The sequence below is a fragment of the Emydura macquarii genome, unplaced genomic scaffold (assembly GCF_026122565.2).
Source record: "Emydura macquarii macquarii isolate MOO-44397 ecotype Brisbane River unplaced genomic scaffold, CSIRO-AGI_Emac_v2 contig_3470, whole genome shotgun sequence".
NCBI lineage: Eukaryota > Metazoa > Chordata > Testudines > Chelidae > Emydura > Emydura macquarii.
Genome location: NW_027133607.1, coordinates 8,014,718 through 8,039,112, shown reverse-complemented (window position 1 = coordinate 8,039,112; position 24,395 = coordinate 8,014,718). Strand labels below are relative to the sequence as shown.

The following is a 24,395-nucleotide window of genomic DNA, read 5'->3' as shown; positions in this document are numbered from 1 at the left end:
CATGATTCCTGAGCAAGGAGGCATAGTTAAAATAATTTTTTTTTCCAATGGAACCAAAAATCTATTTCAGCTTCCTGATACCAACAACAAATGTAGTTTAAAACAAGAAGTGTAAGGTTAACAAATATGTTTCCTTAGCTGCAAATTTTAAGAGTCAATTTCTCAGGGTCTTTTTTTGTTTGTGATAACTTTAAGATGTCAAATTGAAGGAAATGTGCTAAAGTATCAGATTATAACATTTGGGGCATTGAATAAAATATCTAAAACCAAAATGACAATGGAAGCAATTTTTGTCTGTTTTTTTATATAAAAAGTCACCCTTAAAAACATTCAAAGAGTGAAAATCCACAGAGCATTTTCATCACCTTCTTGAAATGAATGTGACATTATACAATTTACTTAAAAGTTTTTCTCATTGTCATAATCCAGTGGGTTTAAGATGTATACATAGATGAAGCAATTCTAACCCTCTCCTTTTCATTACTGTACCTTGTAATGTTGTCTGTAAATTTGGGGCCCAATCCTACAAACATTTCTCTGAGCCTAGCATTTACCGGTACTATCCTGAGTGGTCCTACTGATTGTCAATGGGATAACTCATGATGATTAACAAAGTATCTTTTGCGGGATCAGGGCCTTAGACTTTTGGGTCGGAGAATGGATCTTTTCTATTTTTTGTAAAGTGTGCAGCACTATATTATTATTAAAAGTAGTAATAAAAAGAACTGGCAAAATGTAACGAATTAGCAAGGGGCTCTAGACAAGTAGGTTGGTCAATGCAGAGGAAGATGTTTTAAATTATGGCATTTTTGCTAAATTGTTATTCTTATTGAAAAAACTGAGATGGAGAAGAAAGGTGATGAACTGATCATCATTTCAATAGCTGTCAATAGTGTCAGTCGGTAACCAACTACATTACAGGAGGAAAACAACCTTGATTGCTCGATCCATATAACAACTAAATATAATTTTAAAAAATAAGAAATAATAGATTTCGTTACTTTTTTAATCTTTCAAATAAATAAAATTAAGTCATAAAAGTTCATTTGTATATTTCTTTTCAAGGAACTGCTTGCAGTTCATTATAAGAAGTCAGATATTTTCCCCCTTTGTATTTAAATCTTACCTTTCGCTGGATCACCTAGCGTGCTAATGGAGCTGGTGTTTATACGAAGTCCACGCTGACATACCGCTTTTGCCTTCAAAATAAATTATAGCCTCATTTATTTTAAAGATAAGATGTTTAGCTACCCAGTCACTATTACAACACTTAGCAAATGTACTTTCAATTAATAAATGTAAAAAAGCAGTTAATTATTTTCACATCCACAAGACACTTATGATCTGAATATAATTCAGGCCAGGTCCAATGTTCACTGAAGTCAGTGGAAGGGTGGTAACTGACTTCAGTGGGCAATGGATCAGGCTCTGAATGCCGAGAGCCATTTATCAGGTCTGGTTACAACAACATTTAATTAACGTACCCAATATTTTATATTCATGCAATACACAGTGCTTTGAAAGTTTTTGGAAAATTCCACCCCCTCAGGAATGTCTTGGCTGGAAGACAGAAGGCCGAACATCCTACACTTTTTTAATCTTCTAGCACTTTACTTCCACAACCTACACGGTATCTTCAAAAGGGTGCTTGCAAACTCCTGTCTTCTGTCACTAAGGTTCTTTTCATTCTAAATGTATCTGAGCTGTTTTGCTCATGTCTGTACTGGGCTGTAAATTCACCGGGGGTGGGGAAATGCCTTTCCCTCTGTTTGCACAGTTTATCAGCACTCAAACAATTACAAAAATAGATTAAAAAAAAAATATCAGGAGTCACTGTCAGATCCTTTTTATCCGATAAATTCTCCTCTAGGTTATTTATACAGCAATGATCACAATGGAGAAACAGCACAGATTACAAAGAGAAACTAAACCATTTATAAATAATTCTGAGGGACTTCCTTGGGGAGGAGCCTCACGAAGTGAAAGTACTCAAAGATGCTCTGTATGTTATGTTGAATAACCTTGCCGTTTTACCTCTCTTTCATTATCAAACAGAAGAAATGCATAGGTCTCTTCAAGTTCCTCCTTGGTATAGCCACTTGCTTCCTTTTCTCGGGAAAAAGTTTTGTACTGCAGAAGACACAAAAAAGCTGGTTCTTTTATATATTCCAAATACTAGTCCCATATCAATGTTGTGATACAGGGAATATTTATATAGCACATTTCATTTAAAGATTTTAAAGTGCTTTACAAACATTAACTAAAGGTAACTAAATATTTTTTTTTATTTCACAAAGCATTTAAGGTCTTACAGTCTTGAAGGTATCCATAGTTAATATTTATTAATATTTATATTTTATAAATCAAAATATGGTAGTTAATAATTAGCGCCTCCTTTATTTATATGGCAAGAGCTGAGTGCAGGGCTCTGTGATTTCCCTACAAATATCAGTGACATCGCTAACACGCAAAGCAAGGTAAGAAAACATCTACCTTCACCATTGAGGTGTTACTAAGATAACACTTCCTTGGGGAGGAACATCACTGAAAGTGAAAGCACTCAAAGATGCACTCACTGTATGTTAGGCTGAATAACCTTTCACAACTGCTGCTGCTGCAGGGGAAACACAGATCAAGGAATGCCTAAAAAGCCTTTCACAGAAATATTTATAGACCCATAGACAGACTTTAAGAAGAAGGGACCATCGTGATCATCTAGTCTGACCACCTGCAAATTGCAAAAACGTGTCCAGGGCCACAATAAAAGGAGAGACATCCTGATTTAACCGGGGGCTCAAGTCAGCATGAAACAGCTCATGCTCCATACTTGAAAGGCCTTAGAGCACAAGCGGCAAGCATCACATTAGCATTTCAACCTGTCCCTGATGGCAGGGCCCCCCCACGACTTGTAGAGGATGCCCTGCAGCTGCAGGTTTTGCAGCCTTTATTCCATAGTCAAAGGAAGGAGCCGGGAGGGGAGAAGAAGGATCAAGAAGAGAAAAGAAAGAAAATGCTCTGCTCATTCAGGAATTGTAAACTGGGCAAAGGTCACAATGGGACGTATAAATTAACTGAACTCTGGAAACTAGAGAATCAAACATCTGCCACAAATGGCAGACAAAAAAACAATAGAACACAGCAAAACCCTGGAAGACACGGAAGGAATTCCATCTTCTAAACCTTTAACTAAACCCCTCGCCCACGAAATTTACCTCGTTTAAAAAGACATCGTTATTCACCAAAGTCACTTGACTGTATTGAAAACCATTCTGAGATGTGGCATCCAAATACGAGTTACGGAGCACCGATACTGCTGTCTGGTAAAGGGAACTTGAATCCACTGACACTTGGTGAAAAGCTGTAAGTAAAACAATAAAGAAGTGCAAATACTCATAAAGACAGTGTGTTTACACAGATCATCACAAGAATCTTTTCTGGTTTTGGTAGCAGCTGAGCAAAATAATAATGAGCATTGCTAACCTTATTGATAATTCAATAAACCCTGACATTAAATTACAATTAAAAAAGCAAAATAAAGTTGAGGTCACAGGAAGAGAGCTCTCACCCCATTTCTCTGGCATGTGCCACTTACTTCTATGTAGGACTTGTGTATCAATCTCTCTGTAGTTTCTATTTGAATTGAGAAATTTCTTGGTAGCAGCTAACCTCAAATTCATGCAATTTACAATGCTTTATATCTGCAGTTTAAACTGCTATCAAGCGGGAAGTCTACGAGTTCACTCTTCTCCTCTAGCTTCATTAATAATTTCTAATAATTACTGAGTTTAGTCTCCACACTTTTCTCACCCCTCTCTAAAGAGACATGAAGCTGAGGAAGCCTTATTTTATTCTGACCAGGCACACCTTCAAATTCCTTTTCACGGCCGTGTGTGTGTGTGTGTGTGTGTGTGTGTGTGTGTGTGTGTGTAAATGATACAAATGCAAAACCAAAGAGAAAAATATTTAAATATTAGGGACAAATGAGACCTTATAGCAAATTATATTTAGGATTCCTAATAATGCCAGATTTGATCATAAGATTACAAATAATATTTTAGATCTGTTGTCCTTCTCCTGAGCAACAGCAGATCTTGGGACCCTGGGGGATGGCTTCCTACTGGAGGAGAAATCAATGATGTGGAGTCAGGGTATTTTCTTTGTGTAACTTGTTTATTTGCACTATATACACCAGTCATTGAACAAAGGTCACTAACCATATGCAGGCAATCCCAATCCCTCTTTAAGTAATCTCAGGCCAAACAACAATGCCAATTCACAGGAAGCAACTCTGCAGCAGCAAGAATTAACTCTAGTTAGAGAGAATGATTAAGGCAGAAAAACTCACTGTTAGCTACAGCTCCCTCAAAAGAATCTCATTCACCAAACTAACATTAATACAGCAAAAACAACGAGAGTTCTGTGGCACTTTAAAGACTAACAAATTTAATATTTGCAGACTTAAGCTTTCGAAAGACTTCAGCTCTCTTCTTCAGATGCAGTAATACAGAAAATAGGTAACACAGAGGCATCTTATAGGTATACAGACTAACACGGCTACCCCTCTGGAACTATTCTAACATTAACACAGTATTTCTTCAGATTGTATACTACTCACATGCTTAGAAAAAGCACTTGCTAAACAAAACCATGTGTAACAGCAGCAACTGGTGACTCATGCCATAACAGATCCCAAAGTATTTTACAAACTATAGGTAAATATATTCAAATCGGGAAAAGAAGTTTGTTACTATAGAGCCGTGGTGGCTAAAACCCATTCACAGAAAACACAAACACTTAAAATATAGGAAATCCTGAATTCCGGTTCTTTCTCAGACTTTACAAATCTTTATTACTGGGGATGATACACAAGCCAGAAGCCTTCAGCTCACAGGCTGAGTTTGCAGGATAGACAAATTAGAAAAGAAACATTTTTGTTACTTGTGAACTTGAAATAGAACACGAACTAGAAGTCACTGAAAGACAATCAATATGGAGCCTCAAAATGCCATTTTAAGAGTAATTTTCCCATGTATAGTGGTGCTTTAAGAAAGATATCTTGAGACGTGTAAAGACAAAGGGTTAGGATCTCACTTTTGCATCTTACTAGAAAAGTATTAGCTTCCTCTTAGCTATGACTAAGTAAGAGATAAGTCTTTGTCACACATTTTTCACTTTTAAGGTCTCCATTTTTTTAAAGTGAGTTTAAAGGTTTTTCTTTTTTCGCTTCTTTGAAATAAAAAAGCTTCCCTAATCCTCAAATTTCATCATCCCTCTCAATCTACTCAGATCAAAAAGATCTAACATAAGGGACAAGGAAAATAACAGCCCAATACTCCCAAATTGTCATTCTTTTAATTTATTTTGCATAGGCAATGATACCTATAGCGTTTGAGTTATTTGATCTTGCATGTCTGCAGCATATGATTTACAACAATAAAAGTGAGATAAACTCCAGTTTTGTGTGAGTCAGTTGAACGGTATAAAGGAAAGACAATTACATCAGTAGAAAACCAGATTTAAATAACTGTTGTAAGGAATACATTTAAGAGGACAGATCAGAATGGAAATCAGGTGTATAATTATGGAAATTTAATTATTTGAAAGTGCCTTTTTTCTCTTTTAACCTTCCACTGGGAAATATACCTTCTTTTTTTCCTGCTCGCATTTGCCTTTTATGTATCCTATATTGTACCAATCACTCTGTTCTGATCATTATTTAAAAAGTAGAAGTAAAAACGTAAGAAATAGAACAAGTTTTCCTAAACACATAAAGATGAAAAATATAAACAGCTTAAAGAAAAACACTTGAAAGATTAATGAATTTTCTCTTATTGAATCTAATGATGATAGAGAGGAATATATTTGTTTGCTTTTTCCTCCCCCTCTTTATTTTGCTTTGTCTATATCTTTCTCTCTCACATCCTGAAGATATTAAAAAGATAACGTGGGAGCTCAGACTTATTCCTGTAAATCAGATGAGGACGGTAATTATATTCTACCTATATAAAATTCCTCAACGGCTTCAACTGAGGTACAGTAGCCTTCTTCCCTTCCTGTCCCAAATTGTACAGGAATGCTGCTGTCTGCAGTTAGTTACATTCCACCCCAGTGATGCTTGAATTTCATTAGTGAAGGAAGTAAGAATGGTCCAGTCCTCCAAATACTGACTTTACACACACAAACAGTGCCTGTGATTTCAATGGGGCTACTCACAAGCGTTACTCTCAAACGCATTTGTAAGATTTGAGCCTTCACTGACCCTCCAGGTGGGTCTAAGAGGCTGTCTGCATGACTCCAGTTACAGGTTTGGGGCCTGTGTTTGTCTAACACTTTGAGATCTTTGGAAGGAAAGTGCTATTTACGTGTCAGATACTAATGTATTATTGGCCAAGGGAAGCTAGGCCTTAGACTCCATTCAATGGCATGTCTCTGTCTCTCTGTAACGCAATGACATGTGAATGCCACATTTGGTCATTATATTTCTCGCTTTTTTTTCTAATTCTGAATGAAACACTTTTGATCTCCACCTGCTTTCAGGACCAGCAGTAGCCACTTGCAGGGATTCACTTGCCTATAATTCTCAGAACCCAATCAACAGAGGCGGTGGACGTTAAGCGGGGGGATCATTTTCATAAGCTGATGAGACTTAATACTGAAGTTCTCAGGAGGAAATGCAGCCATTTATATTTTACCACAAGTCTACCGAAGACAGCCCATTAGGGGTGAGAAGCCCTGTACAGTGCTTTGCAAGAGATGGGGCTCAGTTGGACCCCAGACACCCCCCATATTGTGGTTGGGGGGGGCAGTGGGGGAGAATTTTAGGGGCAGCAGTCAACTGAGTGGTTAATCTTCAGGAATGTAGCTTTCTAAATGGTCTCTCACAATGCTCAGCCCCAAACTCACATGGGCCTCTGTGTTCCCCCTTGTTGGATCAGTGGAGTAGGAGCGTGTGGTGCCCTGAATCCTGGAGAGGGGGTGGGCAAAGGGCAAGAGGAGAAGGGGGAAAGTGGGTGAAGTTTAGCTTGATCCTCTGAGTACCTCTGAGCATGGCTCTCCCAAACACAACGACTCCACAAAACCATAAAAGTTCTAGTTCCCGAGCCTATCTGTGCTCTCCTCCCTCCTCCTTCTGACAGGGGGGTTCTCAACTCTGCCACATACTTCCAGTGCGACACTGGGCAAGCAAAAGTCACCCCGTGCCTCAGTTTCTCATCTGTAAAACAGGGAAGAGGAGGAGTTGGGACTGTGTGTGAGAGAAGACTGGGAAGATAGCTTCCAACGCCAGTGAACTGGGAAGATGGCTGCTGCGGGCCAGGACTAGAAGTAGGGGTGCATGGGATGAGATGGGGTTGGGGGGAAAGAAACTGAGGAACTGGGTTTGAAAGGGGGATTGGGAAGATAGGTATGGGGGGCTGGATGGGGAAAAGACAGCAGGTGTGGGAGGTAGTTGGGGTGTGTGGGGGAGAGATGGGGTCAGGGTGTGGAGGGGAGATGGAGAGCTATGTCTGTGGGGGGATGCAGTGGGACACTTGGGGGGGGCTAAGTGGCTTGGGTGTGGCAGCATGGGGATTAAAGGGTTTGGGGTAGGGTGAGGGATGATGGGAGGGTTGAGGTAGGGTTCGGGTTCTGGGGGGCTGAGTGTGGGGGAGAAGAGGACGGGGGGGTTGAGAGTAAGGTTGAGGGGGCTCGGGATTGCGTGTGAGGTGGCGCCTGGGATTTGGGGGTAGGCTGAGGGGGCAGGGTGCGTTGAGGGAGGCAGGTTGTGGGGGCACTGAAGGAAGGAGAAGGGTGAGACTGGAGGCCATGAGGCCAGGGGAGAGAGCTTCCCCTCAGCTGTGGGCCTGGCTGGCTCCCCAGAGCCGGTTCCTCTCCCATTCAGGCCCAGCCGGGCCTGGTTACCCCTCAGCGAGTAGCCTGGCCTGTCTCTGGGCAGCAATCCTGGGTGAGCAGGTGGCACTGGCGACGGGAAGTGCTGGGAGGGGGGCCAGTGGCACATGCCTCTAGTGCCGGAGACTGGCTGGAATGGGGCCACTTGAGGGGCGGGGGATGGAATCTAAGGGGGCTGTTTTTGGGGGAAGGGGCAATTTTTACCAAGGGGCAGGGTGGGGGGGCAGTGGGGCAGTTTTTGGGGAGAGGGAGACAGTTTTCTCAAGGGAGGAGTTCGGGGGGGGGGGGGGGGGGGGAGCAAGGGGCCATGCCAGCATCACCTGGTAGCGTAGGCGCAGCCTACACCGATGGAAGGGGTTTTCCGTTGCTATGGGAACACCGCCTCCCCGAGCGATGGCTGTGTTCTTCTGCTGACTCCGTTGCGTCTACACTGGGGGTCAGGTCGGCACAGCTGCGTCCCTCAGAAGTGGGGACTTTCCACACGCACACCCGACTGACGTACCTACGTCAACCTAAATATTAAGCGCGGACCAGGCCTAACAGTGTAAAACACACTTAGATCACATAACGGCCGCCATGCTGGGAGAGGGTACTGCTTCAACTATACCAATACAAAAGATTTAACCTCCTCCCTCTCCAACTGACATAGTTATATTGATACAAAAGCTGTGTGTGGACCAAGCCTCAGGCTCCTAGCAATGACATGGCCATGGGACTGGCCATCTCCAAGTCCCTCAGCTCCCTGAGGTCTGCGTCAACTCCCATGGAAGTCAGTGGGTGTCTTTCTACTTCAAAGGGGGCTGGATTGGGCCCTGCAAGGGGCTGCGGGCTGGAGTCTGGCTTTTCTCTGAGTAAGAGATGTTTCCCTAAGGTTCACCAGAGAGCAATCTGGTCTTGTGTATTGTCATGCCTTGGGTCGGGGAAGGAGCTGATGGTTTACCCATGTCTGGTCTCATCACATTACACTACTGATGACAGGATCTGCCATGAATGACTTTTCCTGGCTAATGTCAGAAACATAACTGGGTTAACCAGCTAAGAAGTATAATGGGACCCTTTCTGGCTTGAAAGATTCAATCTCCTCCTTTTTGTTCTGCTCCCAAATAAAACGGCTCGTGATGATTGGGGCCCTCCCACCATTCCTCTGCAACACAATATGTCTTTTAAGTAAGAAAAGAAAAAAAAAAAAGAGCCAGAGGAATGGTGAACTGATAGATACCTCAGCCTGTCTCTCTCATCATCCAGCTTTGCAGAACTATTAAAATATTCCTTCAGAAATATGTTTTTTCTGGTGTTCAAAACTAGATCCACAGTCTGCCTGGAGGAAAGGCAGCAGCATGCAACTAATCCAAGCCTCTTAGTTATTTGTCCTTTTTGTGGCCAAATGCTACTTCCAGTGTGGACTATATGTGGCTTGGAAGACACAGTTTGGAAGACAGCAGAACTCAAGTGAACACAGAAGACACTGATTTCAGACTCCATAGGCTTGTCTTAGCTGCAGAGTTAGCCCAGGTGATCGGCACCCGGGTTAGCTTAGCCTTGGTGTGAACAGCCGGCCTGCAATGCCTCACTCGAGGGACTGTATCCTCACAGGTGCTGCGCTCCCCCAGACTTCTCAGGGCACATCGCATGGCTCTTTGTGCAGAAGTAAACCGAGCCGCTCTTTCCCAGTGAATTGAGAGAGAACACATCCGTCCTTCTGGGCACGTGGGGGGAATTATGGGATGGCACTGGAGGACTCTGCAAACTCAAGTGGTTTAGCTTGTGTCTCCACTGCAAAGTGGACGGGTTACCTACCTAAGTGAAGCAGAATTCAGGCTCTAATCCACCGCCTGGCTGGGCCGACTAGCCCTGGTTGAAACCACCACTAACCTCAGGTGAGAGGTCTTTGTGTATTGAGAGGGAGGTGGCAACACCCAGTTAAATGCCTCCTGGGGCTTAATGAACCACAACAAAACAGAGTGAAACTGATGGCAGAACTTGGACTTAAACACATGAATGTTTAATTTATATGCAGTAATAACTACAAGCCTGTTATGTTGCTGGATTTATTTTTAAATCATTATTGCTTTGATAATAGTTTAAGGAATTTTGAATGATATTTTTCATTATTAAAAACCCTAAGCTACAAATCTGCCATTGGGCCTTGTGCGTCCTCCTTATAAGTCTCAGTCCTGCAAACATTACTAGGCATGACGCTTACTACTGAGTATAGCCCCATTGAGTTTGACCAGACTGCCTGCATTAGTAAAGTTACTGCACGTGTTAGTACTTGCAGCATCGATCCCTTATATAGCTGGTTGTCCTTATGTATAAACTAAGTAGCAGGTGAACGACACACTGAGCCTAAAGAGAGAGACTATAGGGCCATAAACCTGTATGAGCAGGAAAATGCATTTTAAGGGCCTGATGGACTGAAATCAATGAGAAATTTCAGTATCTTTCAGGATCAGCTTCAACAGGGCGACCTCATAAGAGCATGGAAAGTTTTCTGAAATCTGACAGAAATGGAACATTTATAGTTGACTAGAAGCAAGACTATGTTACCTAAAGCTTAAACTATTCAGTAAAAACTGGAGAAAATTTAAAAAGTTAATATGTAGATATGTATCAGAGGAAACAATTACAGAGAATGCAACAAATCTGGACATTCAATAACATTTTCAGGTTCTCTTTAAGGCTAAAGGGGTCCTTTCAACTCTGTTTTGGCTCAAATTTAGATTCTGCATTGAAAAAAAGTTACAAAACTTAAAAAATTGAAAGTTTTTTTTAATTTTAATGGAAACAGCAGTTTCAGCTTTAAATAATCTCCTCTGGTGTTTGCACTGTACTGAGAAGCTGAAAGTAAAACAGAGAAGAGTGGAAACAAAAGTGAAACTACCATTTTTCTATTATCATAGCTGAGTACAATAACAGAAAGAAAAGTAACAGCATAAATGGTGAAAAAGAAATTAGATTTGTAACGCTAATTGTTTTAATAATCTCAGGCATTCAGTTATTGTAAGAGTTGTACTGACAGTCCCTTGAATTCTGGAGTGTAAAATGAGTAGTCTTACATACCTGATTAAATCTTTTTGACTTTGAGTCTCTTTAGCTGTATTCTGTACGGTACACATTCTGTAATAATACTTCATTATTTAAAGCCCAATCCTGGAAACATCTATGCAGATGAGTAACTTTACTCACCCACCTACTCATATGGACATCTGTGAGGTTATTCACATATGTAAAGTTACTCTTATGCATCAAAAGACCGGGGCCTCCATTTAAAATATATGAAGTCTGTAAGGCATTGAGATATGTTAATATGAAAGATGCTACTTTTTTATCATCTGACTATGACAAAGTATCTCTAATTAGTAAAATAATGTAAAATCTATTTAGGTCATCGCTCCAAGAATAATAATACAAGTAGAATTAACAGACTTTTTTACATGGTTAATTGTTATTATGGGTACTTGGAAATTGGCCACCAGAGGCTTACCTAGGACATAATCTACTAATAATTAAATGGATCAGGTGACGTGTTATTACTTTTATAAAGCATTCAGTGCAGTGTTTTGAAACAAACACTTACTGTACTGCAGTGAACAGATGCTTAGAAATTAATTCCTTTGCTGTATGTTAGATTCTCTACCTGTAGAACAAGACACTATAATTACAGGGAAGGCAAATGATTTCAGTCTAGATTCATATCAATATCGACTGTCTATTTCTTAGTACAGTTCAGCACTGCAATCTTACCAGGGAATCATAATATAGGAAAGACCGTTTGAATTTTCTTTGACAAATATCTAGATGCAGCTAAGTGGCACCAGAATGTTTCAGAGAGAAAGATGGATAAAGCTGCAAGAATCTCTGATAGTTAGGGGACTTGTCTTGCCATTCTCAGTCCCTCTTTTCCCATGCTGGCAGGGTTCAGTTCAAGAAATTTGCTTGGATAGTACAGAGCCCCACCCTTACAAAAGAGAGAGAGATTTTGAGAGCAAAGTTCCTATTACAGTGTCGATCTTTCCTACAAATTAGACAATGCCACTGTCTCTCTTCTTTTCTCTACTGCTCTCCTTTGTCGTCTCCTCCCTTGTTACCTGACCTGTTCTCTCTCCCTTGACCATTTCCGCTCTCCCCCTGAGCCTTCCGCTATTAGACCCTGGCAACAGTTCTGGCATTGTATTTCAGGCACAGATAGCACTGAGTAGTGTTTAAAGTGCCTAGTGATCACAGCTGTAGGGCCAGGGGGATAAAAATGACATAATAGATCAGGGTATGCCTAGGACACACTCATGCAGCTTGCGGTGAACCCCGGGGATACGAGGACTCTCTAGGCTGTATGCTCAGATGCCGGAGTGAGGGAGCGCCTTATTGCTTGAGTGATCACCTCTGCCCGCGAGGTCAGCGTTGATAATTTCTGCAAAAAGCCAGGCTCGTTGCAGCAGCCTGGATGTTTTGAAGGAACTGAGGAAGATTCGAACAGTCTTTTTTATATTTTACTTTTCCCCAGGCATATGTGGCCTGAACCAACATCCATTAAAGCAACAGGCGTCTTTTCATTTACCTCAGTGTGCACTGAGTCAGGTCCATGGAGAGGAGCATCATAAAAGAATATCTCTCTGTTTCCTATTTACTGTATCATTCTACCTCTGCATCTGACGAAGTGAGCTGAGTCTCACGAAAGCTTATGCCTACAAAAATTAAATTTGTTGGTCTTTAAAGTGCCACAGAACTCTGGGTTTTTTGGTTTTTTTTTTTTTTAAATATGTAATCACATTGGAGTGATTGTGACATGAAGGTACCTCCTATTCTAAGTAGGAACAAAGCCTTAACGAGTCAGACCCATGGTCAGTATCCAATCAGACAAAGGCCAATAGCACTAGCAAATTCCTGTAACAGACAATTAGAGACTAACCTGTCCATAGGAGAAGTTTCTTTATAACTCCAGGAAGCTAGTGTGTGGCTTCTGTCCAGATTCCCAAACTTTGATGTTCGTTGGGCTATTTTTATCCAGATGCACTGAGCACCCTGAATGTCCAAATGACAGCGAGGGGAGCTGCAGGTATTTATCACTTTGGAAAATCAGGCAAAAAGGTGTCTCACGTTAGGCACCCAAAATCAGTAACGTTTCTGGGAAATTTCAGCCTTAGTTTCTTTGAGTGTATTTATTCTCAAACACCTCCCTGAGTGTCATCACTTACTCTTTTGTACTCAGAATAGGAAGATAATCTCCTTTGATTGTCCAGTAATTGTTCGCCATCTTGTTGTGGATTCACTTAACTGCAAATACCTATCTGATTGAGTATCCCCAAATCTACCACACTTTCACCACTACTTAAAGACCTTTTAGCACTTAGGAAATTAGTGATACTTTTCCTTGCAGCCTACACATCTAGAGTATTCTCACAATCTTCTGATCCTCAAGTAACATGTCACATTTATAACTCTTTTTCAGGCCTCAGGTTTCTCTTTTGCTCTGATTCACCTGATTTTCTTTAAATGTTCCCCTGGCCCTTGCTCACTGTATAGAATATCCTAGGGCTTAGGAGAAAGCTACATGATGCCCTGAGGACTATCTGGTTCCTCTATGATCTTCCTCCAACAAATCTGGCTAATACAGCTCTCCTGATTTTTCTGAAACCCACGTGTTTCCAGAATTATTATTTACAGAAAGGTTGAAACAACTGGGCACATTTCTAGAGAAGAGAAGACTAAAAGGGGGGACATAAACCTTCAAAAATGTAAAAGCTGGTTACGAAGAGAATGGAGAATTGCTCTCCATATTTACTGAGGGTAGGATAGGAAATAATCAGCTTAATCTGCAGCAAGGAAGATTTAGGTTAGACATTAAGAAAAATTTTCTAAATATAAGAATAGGTAAGCACTGGAATAAATTACCTAAGGAGGCTGTGGAATCCCTGACCTTGCAGCTTTTTTAAGAACAGGTTAGATAAACAGCTGTCGGGGATGGTCTAGGTATACTTGGTCTCAGTGAGGGCAGATGGACTAGCCCAACATTTCTAAGATTATGGCTCTCCAAAATCCAGTCACTGCTTTTAACAACATCCAGTTTTCAATCCTCCAAATCACGTGCATACCGTGTTAGACAAGTTGGAGCACCCCTTTTCATTTTTATGTCTCGTCAGTTTCACTTTCTGATTCCCCTGTAGAAGCACAATGAGGATGAATTTCTGTATCCAATGAAGCAAGAGGAAGTTTGAGACCAAGTCAAAAGCTATTTTAAAGAAATATTTTGGATAGGTTTTGCTTTAAAAAAAAAAAAAAACCACGACAAAACCCAAACTTTGATTTTGGGCCTAGACTTCCTATTAATGTAAGAGGGGCATTGATACTAGAAAACAAATGCAAAATTTAAACCTGAATTAAACGTGAAACAGCATTTTCTTGTGGTAAGAGCAAAGGACAGGGAGTCACGACTCAAAAGCCTTGCATTCTAGTCCTGGATCAACTGACATCCTTTGTGACCTTAGCAAGTCTTTAAACCAGGTTTTTCAAACGTGGGTGCGTAAAGTTAGGCATTGACATCTGGGCTGATCTCCCCACATTTCCCTATCCATTTAAACAGGAGCTAGTGTGCTCAGCACCCCAGAAAGACCAGTCCACTGATTTAGGTGCCTAACTCTCGGCAGCCACGTTTGAACACCTTGAGTGAGATTCACAGAGCTACTTAGCTGTCTCAACCTGCAACGCACAAAATTCCTGCCAAACCCCACAGGCGCCTAAACGCACTCGGACCCTAAATTTTCAGGGTAGCAGTTGCCTCAGTGTCTAAGTTTCTGTTTCTGGGCACATGCATTCCTGCATCCTTCTAGGCATCTGGACATCTACCTCGCTCCTAAGCTCTACGGTGATTCACAAACCAGGGGATGCGAGGCGGTCGCCTGCCTAGCTCACATATGGGCCCCAATCTAGTAGGCAGGCTCAGGGGCCATCTCCTAGAACGGGTCCCATTCACAACTAGCAGGAGGAGGTTGTGGCGGTGGTGATGTGAAACCCAGGTTCAGTTCCCCTGAGCGGTGCGGGGGGGGAAAGGATTAGAACAGAAATCTCCCATTTCTCAGGAGAATGCCCTAACCACGGAGCTGTGGGATATTCTGATGTGGGGGCTCCCCCACTCCCTCCTCTGGAGGCTGTTCAACTGTGGGCACCGTGGATTAGGCTGACCTAAGGATGGAGCCGAGAGTGCAAAATTTTTCACAGCCCTGAGCGAGGCAGCTGGCTCCATCTAATTTTTAAGCGTAGAGCAGGCCGCAGTCAGCCCACCTTCTCCTCCGGCTTGACTCGGCAGTGAAGTCACAATCATGTGCTCAAGTCCTCGGAGGCTTTTGCTCTGGAAATTACGTCACTATCATCGAGTCATGCTTACAGTTTCAAGGAGGGAGAAAAGCGAGGCTGTGAAGTAGCAGAGAACACTTCATGACCTCAGTGTGCTGACCAAACTGTGGTGTGGGTAATTTATTCCACCTATTACATACAGTGTTTGTTGGAGAAAATATTCTTCACCGTTTCTCCAAAACTGCTACTAGCTGTTGTGTTTCGCCCTAGATGTGGTATTTCGGTGATAGCTGAAATCGTCCATATATGTTGTGCCTACCTGCAGAAAACCATGCAGTTTGGATGTAATTATGTGGGAAACTCAGTTTCCACGTTAATTATTTTAAATTGAATATATCAGTTGTGCCTGAGTACTGAGAGTAGTCATAAGGGTAATGGGAATCTCCTGCCTCAATGAAGAGGAAGACAGACCAAACACTATAGAACATTGCAGTATCAGAGTCAGAGAATGTGGACTGTCTACCCGGGAGCTAGGCAGTGCCTTTCCCAGATTGGGTAGGTGCACGCACGCTAGTTCTGCTTGAGCTACTACACTAAAACTGGCATTGTGGCTACAATGGCAAGGGCTAGCCACACAAGTACAATCTCACTTGACCCTTACCTAACAAATTGCAAACTCTTTAGGGCAGCAACACTCCCCTTTGACTGGCATGTACATTTATAGCCCTGCACAAATAATCTACCCCTCACCTGACCACTGTAACGACAAACAATAAACAAAGAAATGGATTTTCAGTCTTGAGTGGTGTGTAAATTAGACCGTTTACCATTTTTCTGGTTTAATTTTAATTTATAAGCACCTCTTACGAAATGCTGACTGATTTTTACCAATACTGCTTCTTAAGTGGTACTGGCAAGAATAAAAGAATCTGAAGCCATTGTGCAAAATTAATAAGTAACTCAGGCCTTCGTCCTGCAACATGATCCACAGCTGCAGGCCTATACCCGGGCACAGAATCAGCAATGGGGCAGAGCGCCAATGTGCATTGCAGACTCAGGACCTAAATAATGTATCCAATTTTAAATAAGCTGACCTCCTAACTCACTCCCCAAAACCCACTCACTTGTCACAGCCAGTTACTTTTCTTCACACACACACACACACACACACACACACACACACACACACACACACACACACACACACACACACACAAAACCTTCCTGAGACAGGAGGGTGATGAGATTTTGCTGTTCTCCCCCAGACGGTCAAATGTCTGTTTGGGAATGCCAGACAACATTCTAGTTCGAATAAAGTAGCAAGTTATCCATGGAAAAAGTGCAGCTACACAATTCCTTTTCACCTGCGCATTTTTCGACACGTCACACTGACATGCAGTGTTGGCGCAGTTTTTTTTTTTTTTTGCATTCGCAGTTGCCCTTCTCTCGCCTTGCACTATGAAAAGGTAGCCCAGAACCATCCTCTTACTTTGTTCAACCCTCCACTCCGTTGGCCTGCTTAATTCGTAACCTCCTTGGGGTAGGCGCCATGTCTCCCTCGGCGTGGTTACCACAGCGCGGAGCACGCTGCCCCAGCTTTATTATTATTATTATTATTATTATTTTTAAAAGACACTTCTCTTCCCTCGTCATCCACTTTCCAGCTGCCAGTCCTGAATTAGGCACCCCATGCTCCAGGCTCTGTGATACAGGCTGCAGGACAAAACCACCAGTGCCCTGCTCGGACTGCTGCTGGGCGGCCTGCCATTTTTGCAAACCCTCTCTCCAAACCAGGATGGGTCGGCGACCCTCTCTGAAGGGGACCCCTCCACCCCACGGCCAGAGGAGGGGGGGATTGAGTCTCCTGGGCACCCCGAAGGGTTACAAACCCCAAGCGAGCGGGTGGACGGTGCGATCTGCGATTGAAACCAAACAACCAAAGGCCGGCGAGCAAAGGGAAAGCCAGCCCACCCCAACGACACCCCCCCAGGCTCCGCGGGCCGGCTGGAGCGCGGAGACGTGTCCGTCCTGCCCCGGCTGCGCCTAGACCGGCCGCAGCTGCCTGCTTCCATGCCCAGCTGTGCGCTCACCTGTGCCAGCTGTTGCGGTCCCAGGCTCCCTCTCTCCCATGGTCGCGGGGACGGGGGGGGGGGGTCTTCTCGCTGCCCCCCCTGCACCCTCACCGTGGCTGCGCTTCACCACGCAGTCCTGCCCCTCCTCTGCGCATCGTTTGAGGGCAGGGACATGGCTTCCCCCCCCCTTTTGTTTATATGGGGGGAGTGAACTGAGCCTTCCGCCCCCCCCAGCCAACAAACAAAGGGCGGATCAAAGGGGTCGGTCCCTGGGGCTAGCGGGGGCCCGCAGTTAATGCAATAGCCGGGCGAGCGGCGCTGCCCAGGGCTTTCAAGCCTGGGGTAGTGGCCAGAGGCCGGCCAGGGGCATGGGCATCACTGGGGGTGGAGGGTGGTTTTTGGTGCCGGGCTCTCCCCTCCGCTTCGCTACAGCGCCCAGGGAAACATGTCCGCGCCGCTGTCACCTTTCGCAGGAGCTGCCTGCCCCAGCCATCCGCCGAGCCCCAGGAAGTAAAAACGGGGCTGGGAGGAGGCAAAGGAGGCAGGAGAGAAAGTGAAAACTGACCCGGGAAGCGAACGCGGGGTTGCACTTCCCGCAGGGTCGGCGGCGTGCTTCGCAAACCAGCGAATGCCCAGCACAAAAAAAAAAAAAGAAAAAAAAAAAAGAGGGGGTGTTTATTCTCCGTAGGGCCACCCTCTTTTCCTTTTATTCCTGCGGCCATCAGATGGGCCGAGGGATCTGCCACACGCCGGGGGAAGGAAGCAGGCAGCAGTTTATCCCCCTCCCTCTTCCCCCCCCCCCAAAAAAACAAAAAACCTCCCCAAAAAATTGCACCACAATCTGATTTTTTTTTTAAACGCAGCCTTCGGAGGAGAGGGGCCTGGCAGTGGGAAGCGATTGGCGTCGCATCACCGTGTGAATGGTGTTTTCATGGCGGCAGGTTTTGAATCCACACTCCAATCCCCACTCCTCCCGAGGAGGGCAGCCGCAGGCGATGTGAAGGAAGGAAGCTCTTGCCGTACAGTAAAAAGCCCTCATCATAAAGGGGAGAGGCTTTAAAAATGGTGTCTCTAGCTCGCTGAGCCCACACAGCATTGTGTTGTTGCATAGCATTGTGTGGGGTCACACAGGGAATCTCCTATTAAGTAAAATGAATCCGAAGTGTAGGAGTCTCTTTCTAAATGAAAGTCACAGCCCCACACCAGAGAGAACAGGAGAGTTCAAAGGGGAAAGGCAGGAAACATGCATGTTAAAAAGGGGGTATTTTGAAAGTCAGTGCTATACATTTGATCAAGGTGTAACGGGATCACTTAATGTTACATACCTCTGTTGAAAACATGCATATATGTAAACTTGGAGAGATTAGATTTTTATTGGTAAGTGTCAGTAAACATCAATTTCAGTGTACACACACAAACCAACCCAAATATATTGCCATTGATAGTCATAGAAATTTACAATAGGCAAAGTAAGAAAACAGCTGTTTGAGAACTTCTTAGAGTCAAAGTCCAGTGAGTTAGACTTTTGAATTAGACTTGTTACAAATGGACTAGTTAGCGAATACCAAAAAACAGGTCTGATTTATTGATTTAAGCATATTTACTATGTATGTTTTGACGGGTCGTGTTGACAAGTTGTGTTTGAATGATTTAGAAAGCTTTGAGCTTTTTGACTCTCAGCATCTACTATCATTAAATAATGGTCTGATCCCCCATAATTTCCTGCAAGTGTGAAAATTTAAAGAGATAAAAATTGAAAAAAAATACTTTAAAATAAACATTGATTTTTCTCCATCTAAATTATAAAAAAAGTAAAAATCAAATTCTGCCAAGTCTACATATATTGTTGTTAAATGTTGGAATCAAAGGCCTGGATCCTCAAAGGTATATAGTTGTATAACTTCCTTGAAATCAATGGAAGTTAGGCACCTTTTTACCTATGACGATCTGGACCAAGTCTAGGACTTGAAGTAGTCTGAAATCAAGCACACGAAGGCCCACAATTGTATTTTTTCCTTGTTTGAAAGAAAATTATCATCAATCCCCCTTGCCCCCTTCCCCACTTTCAGCTCCCCTTCTTCTTCCAGAGAAATCTGTTTAAATGAAGAAATATGGATAAATAACATCATTCACCTCTATGAAACCAAATTCTATCCTAGTAACAAAACTGCTGGGTGAAAATGAAAAACAGTAGATAAATAATACATGTGTATGTCCCTGAACCACCCAGAACTGGCCTGTATCCATCCCTGTTGGAGCGGAGTTGTTACTTTTGTAGCTGCTTACCTTATAAAGAGAGACTGGAGACCTTTTATCGATCTTTTGTCTCTGATCCCAGCTTTCTCCACCCCTTTAAATATTCCATTGCTCCTCCGTGCCTGGAATGGGCCGGGCAAAATACACAGGGCAGGGAGGTCTTGCTTTACTGATCCGTTCACTGCTCCAGCAGATGACTGTCGTTGGAGTAGGGTTTCTTATCACTTATTGAAATGCTAGCTAGCTATCTGGGGAGTACATTTGAAGATTTAGGTAGCTCCCTTTATAGGTGTTGCAGCCTCGACAGTACAGATACAGGGCTGCTTTATCTGCAACGGGTTTCATTATCACGCGCATGGCCTCTTTGTGGCTAGGCACCATACAAATATATAGTAAACAAAATCATCCTTGATCTGGATTAGGCCCCAGATGAGAGTGGGGCCCTATCGTGCTAAACTCAAGGCCTCTGAGAGCTAGGTAAGTATTATATTATCCCTGTATTATTACAGAGGGCAAAGTGAAGGCACAGAGAGGCTAAGTGACTTGCCTAGGGTCACATGGTGAGTCAGTAGCAGAGCTGGGAGTATGACACAGGAGTTCTGACTTTCAGTAGGTTGCTTTCTCCACTGAACAACACAGCTCAGGCTTGTCAGAGCCTTTCTAGATCCCATTTTATCAGAAATCTACCCACTGGCATTCCTGGCCTAAATCTAATCAAACAAGATTAATTTTAAAAATCTTTCCAGGTCCTAGATTGCCTGGGGATAAAAACAGTTTCCCAGGTTCCATTGTTCTCATTCTAGGGTCAGAGGATTTAGAAAAGCCTTCCCCAGGTCAGAGTGCCAAACCGCCCCGTCAAGGGCGTATAAAGTACAGTCCATGTCTGTGGGCTCTGTCGCAGGGACACATCAAAAGGCCCATGAACTTCACTGCTTTTATAATAAAATGTAGAATGAAACTGTGATTCCCTGTGTTTCTTTCGCACGCTGTAAAGTGCTAAGCCGTTACCGTGGGGAGTGTGCTAAAAACACAGGCTGTATTAGAATCAAGTCTGGATTTCTAATGCCAACTTCTGCTCTCAGTGTTCTGTTCCAGTCTCTCTCGGTCAGAAGGGCATTAGCAATGTCCAGCTTATTGTTTTCTGGGAGCTAATTAGAATTGTCTGTAGAGATGGCACCCTGATTAGAGTGACTGTAGCTTTCCTATGTGTGTGTTTGTGCCCTCTTGTAGGTGCATTTGTGCGACTTGAAATAATAGAACTTTGATGTGGGCCTTATTACTGGTAGTTCTGTATTTTTGGCTTCCCCAAAAAAATGACTCATTTTAGTTTTTGGCGTTAAGTACAGCGAGCAAACCTAAAATAAAGAAGCCATTTGTAGACCTAGTTCCTCTTTCATTCAGTTAGCAAAACTGAATGGTAGAATCAGACACTTTCAGCCATTCTGAAAAAAAATAAGGTTACATTAAAATGTTTTGAATTGGAGCGGGGAAATGGGATAGCTTAAAATCCAAAATCGACTTTGCTTAAAGGTGACTAGCAAAGATTAAAAAATAATTGGATAGTAATAGTATTGTGGTAGTGTCCAGTCCTGGATCAGCATCCCATTGCGCTAGGTGCTATACAAAGGCAGGAGAAAAAGACAGTTCCTGCCCCAAAGAAGTCACTAATATAAGGCTTGATCTACACTTAAAAGTTAGGTCAATCCAGTGATGTTAGTTAAGAGGTGTGAAAAAACCACCCTCCCCAATGACAGAACTATGCTAACTTACACCCCCTCAGATTAAAAGGAGCTAGGTCAATGGAAGAATGCTTCCATCAAAGTAGTTACTATTGTTCGGGGAGCAGTTGTTACCAGGCTGGCCTGGTCTACACTACAAAGTTAGAGCGACTTCTTTGTGCATGTGCCTATACTCAAATTTGTCTCCGGTTAATGTTAGCACCCCGTTCCGGTGATGCAGTAAAACCACCTCTCCGAACGGTTTTGAGCCATGGTCGACCTAGTGAGGTCAATGCCGTACTAGTGCAGACACGGTGTGACTTGTGTCGACTGTAGCTGTCCTCTAGGAGCACAGTGCCCCATGCCCTGCGATAGTGACCGCAATCTGATCACAATTGTGAACTGCACTGCCCAGCTGTCACAGAGACTGGAAGCCACATCCCCCCCTTAAAACACCCCAAGTATTTTTTAAATGCCGTTTCCTGTTTGCCCACCTCAGCGCACACAGCTAGTACCTCTCCCTTGTTGTGTGCAGCTCCCCGCACGAGATGCCTCCCCTGCCTGGAGGCCACAAGAAATATTGGATCTCCTGGGCCTGTGAGGAGAAGAAGATGTGCAAGCACAGCTATGGACCAGCCATAGCAACGTGGACGTCTATGAAAAGTTTGCACGGGGGCTGCAGGCAAAGGGGTAGGAAAGGGAGCCACAGTAGTGCTGTGTGAAAGTGAGGTAAGACAGACCACAAGGCCAGGAAGGCCAACAATCGATCTGGTGCTGAGGTGAAGATCTGCTGCGTTTATGAGCTGCATGCCATACTCACCCACCTCTATGTGATGGCCCCTTCCACCCTGGCCATTAGGTCACACTACCCCAAAGGCAGGGGGCTGGCCGTGCTGCCCAGAAGGCCGGGGACTGCTCTATTGACTCTGGCCATTAGGCAAAACAATCAGGAGGGTGAGGACAGCCTGACAAGCCTGACCGCAGGGCCTGAGCATCCCTACCCCACCCCACCCCAAGGGGTGCTGGGACGTACTCACCCCAGGACAGTCTTGTATTAGCAACATTCATGAGAACCCCGTAGAAAATGAAATGAAAATTACGGGATGTGGATGGCATTATGGGATGGAGAAAGTGTCATGATGGGAACTTGTCCCCCCGTTCCCAGAGAGCCATACGTGACTCATTTCCACCTCGCAATAGCTTGTGAAAATTTCCCAAAAGGCATTGCGCCGGATGGTGGCGCGTGGCACCGGCAGCACACCTCACTTTGCACTGATGCAGGCACTCCAGGGGCGTAAGCGAAGCGCCAGTGCACGCAGCCAAGCACACACGTGCACAAGCAATACAAGCGTTGGCAGCTCTGTGCCGATATAACTTAAGTCAACCAACTTTTGTAGTGTAGCCATGGCCAGAGATGGGAAAACCCTTTCCGTTGGTGTAGGCTGCGTCTATGCTACGGGATCATGCCAGCATTGCTATGGTGATGTCGCTATGCCAGTATAGCCCCCGTAGCATGGGAATACCCTAAGACAAGAAATAGCAGATGATACAGACCGATGGGGGAGCACAAAGTTTGTGCCTTTCCTCCCCCCTTTCCCTTCATGATGTATAAACATGACGTGAAAGGCTTTGAGGGCTTTTTAAAAGGTTCTGTCTGCTCTTTTTTAAAATTGGTGTTCTGCTTCTCCTGGAATGCTCTGTGGGTATGTTTCCACTGCAGCTGGGTGATTCCCGGCCCCGGCAGAGAGACTTGCGCTAGGCAGCATGCTAAAAATAGCAGTGTGGACGTCAGGGCGTTGACGACAGCTCGAGTGGATTTGGTCCCCTCGGGTACCAGCTCAGGTGCCTAGCCCGAGCTGCCGCAATGTCCATCCTACAATGGTTAGCCTGCTGAATTGAGCAGAGCTAGTGCAAGCCTGTCGACACAGACTGGGACTCACGCCGCCCGGCTACAGTGTACACACGTATCCTATGAGGATTCCAGGAGTGAGAGTGGAGCAGTTTAGATGGGAAGGGATTTTTAGTCTTTTTTTAAAACAGGATTTTTTTAGCCTGTTTGAAATGTTGGTGTTTGTTTAACACCTATTTAGCTTTAAGAAGGGGAGCAAGGAAGCTTTTGTTGAAGGCTCATCCTCCCCACCCCTTCAGTTACGGTGGGAGAATTAGCCACCAATGGCCTCTGAGTCATCCACAGATCCTTCTGCAATAGCCGGGACAGCCGGAACTGACAGTTCCATGTATTTCCAAGTTACAAGAACAAGCAGAGGAAACCACACTTCTTTGCACAATCCTAATGAAACAAGAAAGACCACAAGTCCCATTATTTTAAAATACACTGCTGGTCATCTTTATGGAGCATTGCCAGCTCAGAGCAGATAGGATATCCCTGTCGACAGGGATTGGCCTGTGTTCCTCAAAGACAATGGACATAGAAGGAAGTCTTCATTGGTGATGCACTTTGATCTGACGGTGTCCAGATGGCAAAGAGACCCATCAAGGTGACTGGCAGACAGAGAAACGTGAATCATTCAGATGCATGTTTCCAGGAGCCCTTGAAAAATACATCTGCAATGTCTGTGAAAACTACACCTGTTTGCATGTGTGTGCACAAAGAACATTTCCAGCCCGCCCAAAGGACTGTGCATCTCCAGCAAGCACTAATTTGTGAGCACAGTTATCTGGACTGCATACTCTAGGGCAGCTTTATTAGAGAGGAAAACACATGCGCCTGGAAATACCGTCATGGATTTGTTTGTCAGAACCTCTAGGAATAGGAAGGTGACCCCTAGTCTGCTATGCACGCCTGCTACTCCTAATGGTCCTTTCCGCTTGGAAGTTAGATCGTCTGCTCTATCTCCTTTCTAATCCATGTGGGGTAGCAGGGTGGTCTTCAGAGACTGCAAAGCCACACAAAGGGGGGGATTGGACAAGATTGAGAGGGAGTTGCAGAAAAGAGGCAGCACCAGAGGGAGAAAGGTAGATGGGAGTGGTGACTCTATCACGTTTTATTTCACAAAGGGCTCCATTAAACCTAGGGCAAGCCCTGTTTAGGGTATTTCTCTAGCGTCCATCACTGAAGCTTGCAAACTCTGCCCAGAAATGCTTCTCATGGAGGGAGGGTTCTTCCTTATTGACATGACCGGTGCAGTTTGGTTCAGCTGACTGCTAGATTTTG

The 24,395-nt window shown here is 43.9% G+C and overlaps 1 protein-coding gene across 1 annotated transcript in view; it reads right to left on the bottom strand.

Annotated features, from left to right (window-relative positions):
* The window catches only part of TASOR2 (transcription activation suppressor family member 2), a 41,157-nt gene extending 38,827 nt beyond the window's left edge, over window positions 1-2,330 (bottom strand). The window contains 3 exon segments of the mRNA XM_067534973.1: window positions 1,127-1,199; window positions 2,035-2,130; window positions 2,313-2,330. Coding sequence (XP_067391074.1) covers window positions 1,127-1,199; window positions 2,035-2,130; window positions 2,313-2,330 — 187 coding nt within the window.
* Between the last annotated feature and the right edge of the window lie 22,065 nt (window positions 2,331-24,395).